The following is a 13102-nucleotide window of genomic DNA, read 5'->3' as shown; positions in this document are numbered from 1 at the left end:
AGTGCTTATGATTAAAAAAATAATAATTATGTGATCGGAATAGGAATCGGCAGGAAAAAACCTGATCAGCACATCTCTACTTACAACTAAAATTAGCTAAGGTTATTTGGTTTATATTGGCGCTTTGTAAACAAAAGAAAAGGAGAGTGGAAGGGTAAATGTGGGAAAATTCTCAAATTAGACCCTGCAGCTGTAACTTCCAGATTATGTCATCCTTCAAGTCTAGCCTAAAGGCCCCACTCCTCCCTACCTCTCACTGTCTGCCATCTGCATGGTCTCCAGTTTGGAGTGAGCCCCTCTGTTGAAACCCTTCACTTCCTGCTCCTCCAGGCCCTCCAGCAGGCGAATGGCGTCCTTGTTGACCCCACGTCTTTTTGCCAGCACCAGAGGAGTCGAACCATTGTGGTTACTGTGAGGAAGAGCGAGGAAAAAAGGGGGAAAAAAGAGAGAGATGAAAAACTGAACCTTTGAACTGATTCACAAACTCACACCCTCAAAAACACAAGGAGGGTTTGCTCAAATAAACGCTCCTCAAGCAGCACACACACACCCAAACAAAGCTTTAGTATTCATCAACTAAACCTCTGTGGTGATTGTTAATCTTCTATGAGGGCTAATCATGAAGATAACCTTCATAATTCTGAAGTTATGAAGATTAACAATGGCAGATGAAGATGAACAGCAAGTGCTGAGAAAAGTTTTAACCTTTAAGTTAGCAATGTCTGTAATCAGGAAGGAACCATGTCATAAATCAACTCTGGCACACAGGCAGTGGAGGAGACTTCTCAAGTTATCTCCCACAGGGAGAAACTTAAGGAAAAACGAACTAACAAGACATAATATTTTTAATAAGTGCAATATAATTAATAGAATACCATTTAATTAAAATTAACATGACTTGAAGTAGTCTAAATTGTAGTTTTACATTAACTACATGGAGTCTCTAATCTAGACCAAACGTAATATCAGTTAGTTAAATATAATCAAACTAGCATAACATTAATTAGAAAATGTTTAGAAATGAATGTGTTTATATTGAAAATGCTCAGATATTTTCTATAAGTGTTTTATTCTTAAAATCTGCGCTTTGATCTAAGAGGATGCAGAAGTTCTGAAAAACTTGGCGCACCAGGCCTTATGTCAATTTAAAATGACTGCACAGATCTGTATTGAATTTGCCCAGGAGGGAATAAAATAGGTCTAAGGCAGGTTACCTTTTGGTTGAACCCTGGTAAAAAATAGAGGCTTTGTTCCAACCAGGTATTAGGAGTAACATCACATTTCAAACTGGCATGAGAAGACCTTGCTGAAAAATAACCTTTGGTCTCCCTTGTCTAGATAGAGAAGCGCCGTAGCCCTGAAACTAAACAGGTCTCAGAAGGCAATAAAATTGCTTTGGATGTCCCAAACCTAGTAATTTGAAACTAGTTCTAGCCGTACTAGGGAAACAACACGCCTTAATCGCATAAATTAAAACAAAGAAAACACCCTTTTGAATAAAAGTATGGGCTCCAGAGGAACCAATCAGATTTGCTATTTGCAGCCGCATGGCAATCTCCAAAAAACGTGGTTTTTCTTTTGCCCTTTTTCCTGTTTTTCTATTTCCTACTTTTCTACTTGTCTCAGATAAATGAATGTCTGTTTTAGTGTGTTTGAAGTATCTCTGTTGTCAATGTGATTTTATACTTTTAAATGTTGGAATAAACTCTGAAAATGTATGACGTGGAGCGCTGACGGTGGTCTCTATGTGGCTTTTATTTCCACACATGGCATCATTGAATCCGGGAGAACAAGAGAATACAATACAAGAGAAGTTAATGATTTTATTCTCTTAAAACAAGCCAAGCAAGACTGTCATCTGTGTCACAGCTGCCTGCTAGATAAGAGCAAGTGCCAGTTTGTAAATATAAAATTAGCGATCCTTTCACTCCCATGAACTTAGTTCAGCAGATGTATTTCCCCTGAAGCCATAGCAACGCACAAGAAAAGGTTTCCATACAAGGACCTGTGTGTAGAGTCATGTAACACTTTTATTTAAATAAAAGGAACCACCAGTGTTGTTCCTCATCTGAGAATGTGAAACACTTGCCATGCCTTTCTTGAGCACACAGTCTGTGTAAGAACAAGACGTGTCTGGTTTCATACTCTACCACGGGAAAACTAAACGTGGTTCAATCAGGCCACTTTTATGGCCTCAGGAAACAAGGAACAGACAAACCAGATGCAGACATGAGCCTGACATTTGTGTCTGTACAGCTACGTTCTGTATCCCATTACAAACCAATGAAGCTTTATTACAGTTTATTACTTTATTACAGCAGTTTTGACATGCTTCTCAAAACTGCTCAACTTTCTGTTGCATCTTCTACAAGAAATAACATGACACAATCCAACTAGTCCGTCGGATTTCCAAAGTTCCCGCAGGTTTAGGGGATGATCTCAAGGCCATTCAAACTGAAAAACAAAACCACACTTACATCCTTAAAGCCTCTGCTGTGGTTACACATGACAAATGTGTAGCTAAAGTGAAACCACCCAATTGAAATATGAGAAACCACAGCTGTCACTTTTGCTAAAGATGTTCGGGATGGGGTTTGTTTTATCACTAAACAAGGAGGAAATGTTTTCCTGAAGCATCTTTTCCATCGTCTCACATCCATCTCTACCTCAAAGAGCTTTAGACGCCACAGACATGTGGTCATTGTGGGAATTGGCAACGTTACAGTCCAACCAAATAACCTGGTATTGGAATTTCAGAGTGGGAATGTTTGACATTTACATACAAAATATCCTACCAAAAACTTCACACTAATAGTCTAACAGTTATCTTGATCTAACAGACATCTTTAATGCAGTCCAAGTGCATCCCAGAATTCTCAGATAAAGTAAAAGGCATCATGTGGTTTTGACAGCGTGATGAGGTTAATGAGTTGTAGGTATCAGAAAAAAAGATCTCTGCATTAAGCTAGCTGATAATGATCAACTAATCTGTCCCACTGGCAGTTTAATTTAATGAGTACTAAATAAGCTCACTAGGTCTAGATTTGTATTAGGAAAGTCCCATGTTTGTGTGCTACATTACCAGCTGCGTGTAACAAGGCATGGCTTTTTACCACCTCCTGTCATCATCCTCTCACTGTGGCATGAACAGCACACTTGCCGTTTTGTCAACATTTGTGAACTTTTTGCAGCTGGGTAGTGTTTTCTTCCAGAACACAACACCAAGACCAAAACCAAAGGGAGAAACTGCAGCCTTAAGTAGTCCCAGCTGTGCAGGACCAAACCACTTTTAAACCACAGTTTATAAAGTGCAAAAAGTGCACTTTATAAACAGAGTGCGCTTTTTGCACTGTTTATAAAAAAAATGTTCTCTAGAAGTGCTATATAGTGTCTTAAGTTAAAATAGCTCCAGTAATGAAGATCTCTTCATTACTGCATGACGGCAGCAAAAACTTTCACTTCTTTTTTTTTTAAGTTTCTTTTGGCTCTGGTGACCTTTTTTATTTATTTTTTTATTATTATTTCTTTTATTTAACCTTTGAAAGTGCTAAGTGAGGAAAGCAAATAAAGAGAGAGAGAAGACATGCAGCAAAGGTCGGGAATCGAACCTGGGATGGTTCCTCATTTATGTTGCAACTCAGCTGCAGTTTCAATATTCAAAGCCTCTGCTATGGGTAACATCTTGCAAACAGAACAACAAGATAGGGCAATGATTGAAGTTGGCACTGGAAAACAAAGGCAGACCCCGACAAATACAAAGATGGACATAACTGCTACATTCTCACCAGATATCGATCTTTAATCCGTTGGACACCAGGAACTGTATGGTATCCACGTGGCCGCACAAGTGCAACGCCGTGTTCCCTTGGTAATCCGTTGCCAGAAGGTCGGCGCCAAACTTGTGCAGCAGGCGGCATATCTCCACGTTGCCACGGGCGGCGGCTAGGTGGAGGCCGGTGCGACCGCGGTTGTCGCGGATGTTGGGGTCGCAGCCGGTCTCCAGGAGCCTCTTGGCGAACGGGAGGTCGCCGTCGATGCAGGCCTGCAGCAGAGGCACGCTGGTCTGCGACGAGTCATTGATGAAGACATAGGACATGTCCGAGTGAGTGTCAGAAAATTCCAGCGTACCTGAAATCGCAAAGTGGACGTTTAAATTAGCGTCTATTCAGTGCTATATGCACTGAACGGATTTGTATAGGACACTTAGGATTAGTGAAATGCGTTAGAAAAACTAAAAAACTTGTCAGAAGTAAAACAGAATAAAGTAAAACATGGAATAACTGCTATAAAAGTTGTATTAGCTTTTCAAATGCGACTAAAAACAGTTTTTATGTAATTTAAATAAGAATTAAACGTCAAATTCTTTAAAATGAGCTGTTTTCCCCCCTGAACTTCAATGAAAGCTGCTTGAATGTCCAGAGAACAGAACATAATATTAATGTAGCTTAGGGCTGAAACGATTCCTTGAATGATTCGAGTACCTCGATTATTAAAATTCCTCGAGGAAAATTTATCTGCCTCGAAGCCAACAGCAAGACGAATTGTTTGCGTTTTGTCAGGGTTTGGGGGAAAATAAGCATTGCTGAATTGGGTAGCGTGATGGTTGGACCACGACAGTATTTTTGCTGTCGGAACCGCGACTTCACAGTTTGTGTGTGTGTGAGAGAGAGAGAGAGGGAGAGAGAGAGATAGATAGATAGATAGATAGATAGATAGATAGATAGATAGATAGATAGATAGATAGATAGATAGATAGATAGAGACCTGATTCCTCCCTGTTTACCGCCCCCGTTATACGATGTGTGTAGAGCAGGGGTGTCCAAAGTCGGTCCTCTAAGGCCGGCATCCTGCACGTTCTAGTTCTCTCCCTGCTGGTAGTAACAACCTTTTCAGCTTGTCAATGTTCCTCTTAGGCCTGTAATGAACCATCATTGGATCCAGGTGCATCAAACCAGTTTGGGACTCTTGGGGACTCCCTGTTATAATCTTCCGCTCCCCCTCGCCCTCAGCACACACAGCCTTATCTTTTCATGTGACACAGTCACCGTCTGGCTGAGAGTGGAACAATACTAACTGTGGTCATTTCAATTATAAATAAACAAAAAGATCTGTCTAGATTCTTGCAAATCGGGCCTTTTTATGAATGTCGTGGATGTAGAAATCCAGAGGATATTTACGTCTGTGTTTTTCCTGTGAACTTTTGCAAAGTTATTAGTTAGCTAACTGGTGGAATGCAGATATTAAAACACTTTCAATTATAAGAAATAGGTAAAACATTGCGTCACATGCTAAGGAACAATGTTAGACGCAGTTTTTTGTTAAATTTTAACGTCCTAAAAGTGGCGAGTTGCAAAGTCAGAGAGCAAGCCCTCAGCCGTTGTGGTTCCTGTGTTACATACAACCCCGTGTGGGCTGTAAAGGTAACCCAGAAAAGCTGTGACACACACGAGGATTTTCCCAAAAGCAAAGGCGCAATTTGGCTGAATTGACATTATTTTTGCCCTCTTTAGCACCGGAGATAGGCTATTTATTACACTTAAACTAATACTTGGATTTAGCTTTGTACCCTTCCTTATATGCTACTAGCTGATATAAGTAGTTTTTACGCGTTTTTGTATAAAGCTGACAAACTATTAAATGCGGTGAGGTTTTTTTTTAAAAAACAACACATTTATATTGTTTAAAACTCTGCTGGTGAAAATATGTGTAATGTTTTTGGTTAAAGAGTGCATAGCTAGGCTACTTGACTGAAGCTAACTGTTTAGCAAAAACATTAACAAAGGCGGAATATGTGTCGGCTTGGAATTACAATTACTCCTTCTATGTTATTTCTATTTTATGTTTGTACTCATGCCCTACAATAACATTAAGTGGAGGACACCAGTCTGCTCCCCCAAAAAATATAGCTTGCGAAGCTAATTTAAGCTGGAAGCTAACAACGAATCGCCATAAAGCCAATAATACGTCGTCCTATAGCTTTGCAAACACATACACGAATATAATGGTCATTTAGACTATTTGTACACTGTCTGTATTGCAACTGACCTGTTTATAGGTTTCCAAATTAGTAGAAAAAAAACTGGACGTCGCAGCTCTTCAAGCTAACGTTGCTAGCTGTGTTTCGTTTCTTTTTAGTAACACAGAAGATCAACACGTTGTCGCCATCTACTGTTCTGGATAACGAACTCTTCCTGGCGTATGCGATATTTTTATGCATGGATTGTACAAGTTTTGATGAATTTCAAGAATTACCTTATTATTATATAGTAATAATGCGATTATATTTTTCGGATTTTTTTAATGTTAACTTAACCACGGGGAGTTGTGACTTTTTCTCATATAAGGCTAACGTGATCTGAATTACATCAAAGTAAAAACGTATAAATGTAAAGGTAGAGGTGAAGTAGTTTTGGTTTTAACTTTAAATCCACAGTTCTTCCAGCAGTGCCAACAACAACAAGAATAATGATGTATGTCTGAGACATTTTTTAAAAATTTATTCGGAAATATGTGAGGCCAAATAATACAATTTACATTAATACACCAGTAATTGCCTCTTTTTGTTGTTCTGGATCCTCTTTGAGGAAAAACCACATTACTTTTATTCTGCTTCAGTCACTTAAAACATGATGCTGAATGGGACATGAGGGTCAAACAACTGTTTAATAGTCATGTGATTACAACAAACAAAAAACTCCTAGAAGCATTTTTCCATAAATGTACAGAACATCATATTCTCATCACCTCCATCGTCAGTAAATGACACCAGGAGGTTGTATTATGACACAGGTACAAAATAATTACAATCTAGATTACAAAAATAGCAAATGCTAATGAAAACCGCAGAATAAAGGTGAAGTGTCAGAGCTACCAGACGAGAGACACGCTAGATGAAGTGGTCATAGTGGCTACGTGAGCAGAACATTCGACATTTTCTTTTTTTTTTTTATATGAAAAAACAGCACGAAGGCAAAGAAAAAACAATAGAGCTAATAGAGTTTAAAACATTTTCGTTTTTTGGAAATGCTGCTGGAAGAATAAGAGAAAAAGGTTGTGTTTGTCAAAAAAACATAACACCGAAGACGCTTTGTAAAAGTAACAGTTTGGTCACAACGCAATGAAAAGCTGAGACTGACCCACTTCGCTGGGCTTGTGACCCGTCTGGATTCACGTCGGTGCACCGTCAGTCGTTTGTTCTGATCTAAAACTCTTGCGGACTCTCAGTTTGTGTCACTTAGAGGGAAAAAGTGCTGATTTGCTTTTGTTTCAGTTAAGAAAATAATTCACAAATAATGGTGCTTCTTTAAGACTATTCCTTTCGCCAAAACCACTTTGAACACAGTGATCTTAAATATTTCAGCTTATTAAATAACGACTCTGCTCAACACAAGTTGACACCAAAAAGTGATTGTGATGTGTTGAAAAATGTTACGTGGACTTACTGATATATTCTGTATTTTGTGCCTTTGTAGTTCCAAGTTGTTTTGAGAACAAAATGACTAATAAATAAAACCCTCCAGCAGGTTTCACTTAGAGATGCTTTGGTTTGATCAGGAGTCCAAATCTCATATTTCATAAGTAGGTCAACTGGTTCAGATGGGAATAGAAACCTAAACAAATTGAAATAGGGTGAAATATTAAGACCTCAGAAAATTTAATTAAATTATACAAAATATTTGAGTATTTTTTTTATTTATATTAAAATTCATGAGTATACTTAAGTACATACAAAAAGAAACTGATTTGCTATTTGTTTCTCTGTACAAAAAGGGGAGGGAAGAAATTAGCTCAGAACCTATTCTGTCTGGATTACATTAAAATTGTAATGCAATGGATATTCCTTTATCAATTGTAGATATCACTAAAGACAAGTAGGAAGGCTCAATTCTTTATTCTGTAAAGATCGTGGCGTTGTCTTGTTCAGATGGCTTTAGCTAACATGCTTTACCATGTTAGCGAGGCAACATGCTAGCATGTTAGCATATGAGTTTTGAGTGCATTAGTGAGAAAACTCAGTGCATTAGTTGTAATTCTATAAAATCTACCATAAGCAGAAATAACACCTAACATGAAGATCCGATGGTGATAACTGTTAATTGCAGACCTTCTATTTAGGGCATCCAGCTTTAAAAATTAAAATTTTTGAATTTCTTTTTGTCATACTGCAAATCAAATTAAACAAAAACTAAAAGTTTAAAGTTTTACAAAGTGGAAAAAAAACTTGGTAGAACATGAATTAAAATGAAAACGTCTAATATTAAATATCCACACCCTCAAACAAATCTCACCAGCTAACATTTTAGCTGTGTATTGCAGCACATGCTAACTCGCCAGCATGTTTTTGTGGGTCACGTCTTCCTGAAAGCTATGAACGGGGCACAAACCGACAGTTCAGTGGAGAGAGTAAAACTATTCGCTATGGCGCCTATAAATTACAGTGAGGGCATGCGTCTGAGCTGAGACGTGTGAAGGGGTCGTCCCTCCGTGGGTGTGTGCTTAGCTAGCTAAAGAGGTGGCTCTCTTCGAGGTAGCAGAGAATGATTCTAACCAAACACCGTGAATTCAGACAAAAGATAAACATAAACATCAACAATAGCACCATTGTCAGTGTAAGTCCAGAGGTTAGAAATCCCTCCGGCGTTCTTCTCTATCCACATCCTCCCTCCAGCGTCTTTTGTCGATGAGCCTGCGGCTCCTAAAGGGGATAAAATGGAAAAGACAGCTTCTTCTTTTCAAGTCAATCACATGTTCTTGTTCTCCATCAAGTGCTAGTCCTGGCGTTTCTTCCTCTCTCTGCTCTGTTTGACAGCTACAAGATCTTGCTGCAGACTTGGCAGCGGCTGACCCTGGAGCGTTCCTGACCGCCCTTCAGGGTCTCCTGCTGCGTCGGCGCGCCAAACTCCAGCCGGGGGTCGACTGTGGTGAGCCAGAAGCTGTACTTGTTGGCGAAGTAGTGGCAGGTGCCCCTGGCGCCGTTGCACTCGATGAACGGGGTCGCTCGGAAGTCTTCCAGGCAAGAGCCGGGAGACATCAGGGACTGACCGCCGCCCTCGGCGCCGGCTGCCGTGTGCTGTGGCGGGAAAAAGAGACAGACAGCTATAAGCAAAACCAGCTGAAAGCATAAAAGTTTGTGTTTAGCCTCCGACATTCAGACTGAGGCTTTAGCTGTTGATGATAGAGTCTACATCGTCTATAAGCAATTAGGGAATGTATCTTTGATATCATTACTAACATACACAACACAATCATGGATTACATGCACTAAATATATAAATCTGGATCGTTTATGATGAGAGTAAGGTTGCCGTTTGTCACCGATTCTGTTCATAACCTTTATGGTGTTGAGGGGATTTGTTTTGGTGGCCTTAGGATCACCTCTCTGCTCTTTGCAAATGATGTGATCCTACTGGCTTCATCAGGTCATGATCTATGGCTTTTGCTGCTTGCATGAGGATCAATGCCTCCAAATCTGACACCATGATCTTGAACCAGAAAAGGATAGAGCACCTAGTCCAAGTCAGGGGTGAGATCCCACCCAACATGGAGGAGTTTAAGTATCTCTGTGTCTTGTTTATGAATGAGGGGAAAATGGAGTAGTAGATGCATTGGTGAGGAACAGCACCTGATTGTTTGCAGTTAATGACCCACCATGAGGAAGGAATACCCGATCCAAAGACTCCTCCAGCCGCGTGGGCAGGTAGGGATGGTTAGGTCCTGACTGTGGACCGCCACTGCCTGAGATGGAGCCTCGCACACTGAACACCTGGATGGTTCGGACAAAACAAACAAAAAAAAAAACGGTGAATGCTCGATAAACGCCATGCGTCTGTTGAACCACACATGAGCTCTGGTAGAGCACAGCACCTGCTGACGTAAGGCCGGATCTGCTCCTCGGCCACAGGCATCATGGGGATGGGCGCGGTCGTGGAGAGCCAGAAGGATTTGTCGTTGCGGCTCGCGTAGTAGCAGGTCTCAGATGGGTTGCAGTAGAGGAAGGGGATGGTGTTGAACCTGGGGAGGCACGAACCCGGCTGACCTGGAGAGGCGCGGAGGGGTCCCACAAAGTTAACAGGTTGGTGGCGACAAAACTGGCGCATCAACGCACCAGTCCGGAAGAATCGAGATTTGTTGAAACAAGATCCAGAGATCATTCAGGTTTTAAAACCTCACAATGTTTAATCTATTACACCCAATAGATTTAGGAACATGAATGAAGAGGAGTTTGTAGTGGAGCTGCAACGTTTTAGTGGGAAATCGAGGATTTACACACCAAGGTCTTGGTTGTGTGCCTTCTCCTGTCCCTCCACGTACAGCAGGCTGTATCCTTCCCACAGTTGGGCCATGCCTTGGGGACACATGGGGACATTGGTAGTCTGGCTGTGCTTCACCAGAGTGTAGCCGATGCCGATGCTGCGGCCGGCGCCTCCGGGAATACCGGGACGACCGATGGCTCCGGGAAAACCTGAGAGAGAGAAACGTGACCAGATGGTAGTGAGGGTTTCTCTTCTATGCACATGTAATCTTGTGTTTTATATGTGGGAAAAGAGTCAAAAGATCCTGCAAAGAAAAAAAAGTATAAATATATCGCACTCAAAATTACTGTAATTTGGAATCCGTTTCATATTTTGCCTCATCAGTTTCATTTATTTTGGCATTAGATATTATTTCATCAGATGTTTTGCTGCATTTGAGTCTTTGGTGTTTTTATTGTAGGCCTCTCAAAAGAAAAAAAAGAGCAAATCATATCAAGAAAAAAACATTTTTAGAAAAAGGGTGTTAAATTGTATTTAGCAAGTAAGTCTGCAAGTCAATATCAATGTAACAAAAACAAACAAACTGACCTTGATCTCCAGTGATCCCTGGGAATCCAGGGATGCCCGGATCCCCAACCGGCCCAGGAAAACCGGGCGGTCCAGTCCTGCCGAGCTCACCCGCAGCGCCGGGGCGACCCTTTAGACCTGCGGCAGAGGAATAATTACCATTCATCACAAAAGTACATATTTTCAGATTCCTTTTAAATGTGATTCAGTTGCTCAATTTTGCCACAAATACTCAATTACAGTGCTATGCAATTATTATTATTGGATTTGCACCAATAATAGTCGGGCATTTCACAGGCCTTAATGTAAGAGTAACAGACATGAAGCCGTAAAAGGTCTGTTACCTTCATGTCTCTCGAAGGTTAACAAGCAGGAAATTATATTTCATTTGTTTAAGATGTACAAAAACCAAGCTGCAGAGAACGGTGATGGGCACCACCAGCTGAAATGTTAGCTATGCTAACCCTAAAGAACTAACCCCATGTATTAGCTGTGCTAACACCAAAATGCTGTACAAACTTAATAAGCACATCAATTTCTACTAAAGTTGACACCAGTAATATGTCAATGACACAACATGTACTGCAACAGCATATGACCCTCCCAGGTCCAAATTTGTCATTACACACATCAAACTATGTAATGTTGTGCCACAGAGAGTTTTGCAGCGATGCATTATGGGTATAGAATAAACGCCATTTGCTGCACTGCATCAATTGAAAGTTTACAAAACGGCCAAGTAAATTAGCGCTTTAGAATTTATCTGGACGATTCCATTTAGGAGAAGCTAAATGCGCTTTTCAAAGTTAGCAAAAGAGCTAAATGAAAAATTAGCTGTGCTATTAGAGGGCTAGCAGAAGCACGCCCTCCGCTGGTTGAAGACGACAATCGAGCACTTCGTCTGGGTAATGTGTTAAAGATTGGAAGCAAACAACAAAGAAATGATCTGACACTGTGTGGCCACCACTGACCTGGACGTCCAGAGAGACCAGGCTGGCCGGGCTCTCCGAGACGACCGAGTTGTCCTTTGTTGCCGGGTAAACCAGGCTCTCCAATAGGTGCAGGGGGCGGTATGTACGGCCCTGGGATTCCGGGAGCACCCTTACGTCCAGGTCGCCCTGAAAAGAAGGAAGGGAGAGCAAAATAAATGAATGGATGAGCAGAGATGATGAAGATGAGAGAGGGGAACATCATCAGGAACCGAACGGTGCTCCCGCTCTCACCCGGTGATCCTCGACGCCCTTTGAATCCGAAGAATCCGGGCTCGCCGGGCAATCCTTTCACACCTGGAGCACCGGCTAGCCCGTTGTCACCCGGAGCTCCTGAAAAGCAAAACCGCTTGTTTGTAGATTTAAGGCTGTGTTTTGTGAAGGGAAGGCAACAAATGCGGTTGTACTGGAGGAGCGGGCAGCAGCTTCCAGCCACTCTTCACCTTTTAAGCCAGGGAAGCCTGGGAATCCGGGGCCTCCAGGACTTCCTGTTTCTCCCTTTGGGCCGGGGATTCCAGGGAACCCTGGGAGCCCTGGGTCTCCTGTGTCTCCTTGTGCTGTGCCGGGACCCGGTGGCCCGGGAGGACCGGGAGGGCCCTGGAAACCTGGGAACGGAAAAGAGAATGTCATGAGATTAAGCATAGAGAGCAAGGCAACTAGATTAAGAAGCTGTGGTTACCGTATTCTCCATCCAATCCAGGAAGTCCGGGGTCTCCCACTGGCCCTGGGAAGTTTGATGAAGTACTTGGACCAGGAGGTCCGGGACGTCCAGGGAACCCTGGACGTCCAAAAGTTCCTGATGTCCAAAACGAAAGCCAGCGTTCATACTTTGTCTTACATTTGGTTGCCTTTTTGGATTTTTTTCTGATCTGAAACTCACCCAAATCTCCTCTCTGTCCCTTTGGTCCAGGGAAGCCTGGTTGTCCAGGGAAGGAAACACCTCTCTCTCCTTTCTGTCCCGGCGCACCGCGGGGGCCTGGGTCTCCCCCTATTGTTGTACCTGGATGGAGACGGATCACGTGTCATGTTTGCAACGTGCAGCGTTTAGCAGTTTCACTGCTGATTTGCAGAGTTTTACCTGTAATTTAATTCAATATTCCTGTAAGAATTTGCAGTATTTTGCTCCATTACATAAATAGTTGACAGGAAATAAAAACAGAGTCACAGTCACGTCAAGTAAAATGTGATAAACACTTAAAATAAAATACAAAAAAAAAAAAATATATATATATATATATATATATATATATATATATATACAATGATCAATTTTGCCGAAAAATAAATTGCCCC

The 13102-nt window shown here is 41.5% G+C and overlaps 2 protein-coding genes across 9 annotated transcripts in view; both read right to left on the bottom strand.

Moving 5' to 3' along the window:
• The window catches only part of ankrd46b (ankyrin repeat domain 46b), a 23962-nt gene extending 17809 nt beyond the window's left edge, over window positions 1-6153 (bottom strand). For all 3 annotated transcript variants that reach the window (XR_001422624.1, XR_001422625.1, XM_015020511.1), the window contains exons 1-3: window positions 6046-6153; window positions 3786-4128; window positions 251-409 (exon numbers count right to left, since the gene is read on the bottom strand). Coding sequence is in view for 1 of the 3 variants with exons in the window: in XM_015020511.1 (XP_014875997.1) it covers window positions 251-409; window positions 3786-4096 (470 nt within the window). In the remaining 2 variants the exon portion in view is untranslated. The remainder of the gene's footprint in view (window positions 1-250; window positions 410-3785; window positions 4129-6045) is intronic.
• Window positions 6154-6644: 491 nt separating this feature from the next.
• The window catches only part of col4a6 (collagen, type IV, alpha 6), a 39319-nt gene continuing 32861 nt past the window's right edge, over window positions 6645-13102 (bottom strand). For all 6 annotated transcript variants that reach the window (XM_015020502.1, XM_015020506.1, XM_015020501.1 and 3 more), the window contains 10 exons: window positions 12690-12809; window positions 12489-12605; window positions 12253-12414; window positions 12044-12142; window positions 11792-11938; window positions 10842-10958; window positions 10271-10462; window positions 9865-10036; window positions 9649-9763; window positions 6645-9070 (listed from right to left, as the gene is read on the bottom strand). In XM_015020502.1, the coding sequence (XP_014875988.1) occupies window positions 8810-9070; window positions 9649-9763; window positions 9865-10036; window positions 10271-10462; window positions 10842-10958; window positions 11792-11938; window positions 12044-12142; window positions 12253-12414; window positions 12489-12605; window positions 12690-12809 (1502 nt within the window). In that variant the 3' untranslated portion in view covers window positions 6645-8809. The remainder of the gene's footprint in view (window positions 9071-9648; window positions 9764-9864; window positions 10037-10270; window positions 10463-10841; window positions 10959-11791; window positions 11939-12043; window positions 12143-12252; window positions 12415-12488; window positions 12606-12689; window positions 12810-13102) is intronic.

This window comes from Poecilia latipinna, unplaced genomic scaffold (assembly GCF_001443285.1).
Source record: "Poecilia latipinna isolate Pla-1442-1.1 unplaced genomic scaffold, P_latipinna-1.0 Scaffold2596, whole genome shotgun sequence".
Lineage (NCBI taxonomy): Eukaryota > Metazoa > Chordata > Actinopteri > Cyprinodontiformes > Poeciliidae > Poecilia > Poecilia latipinna.
This window is presented reverse-complemented; position numbering and strand designations above follow the sequence as displayed.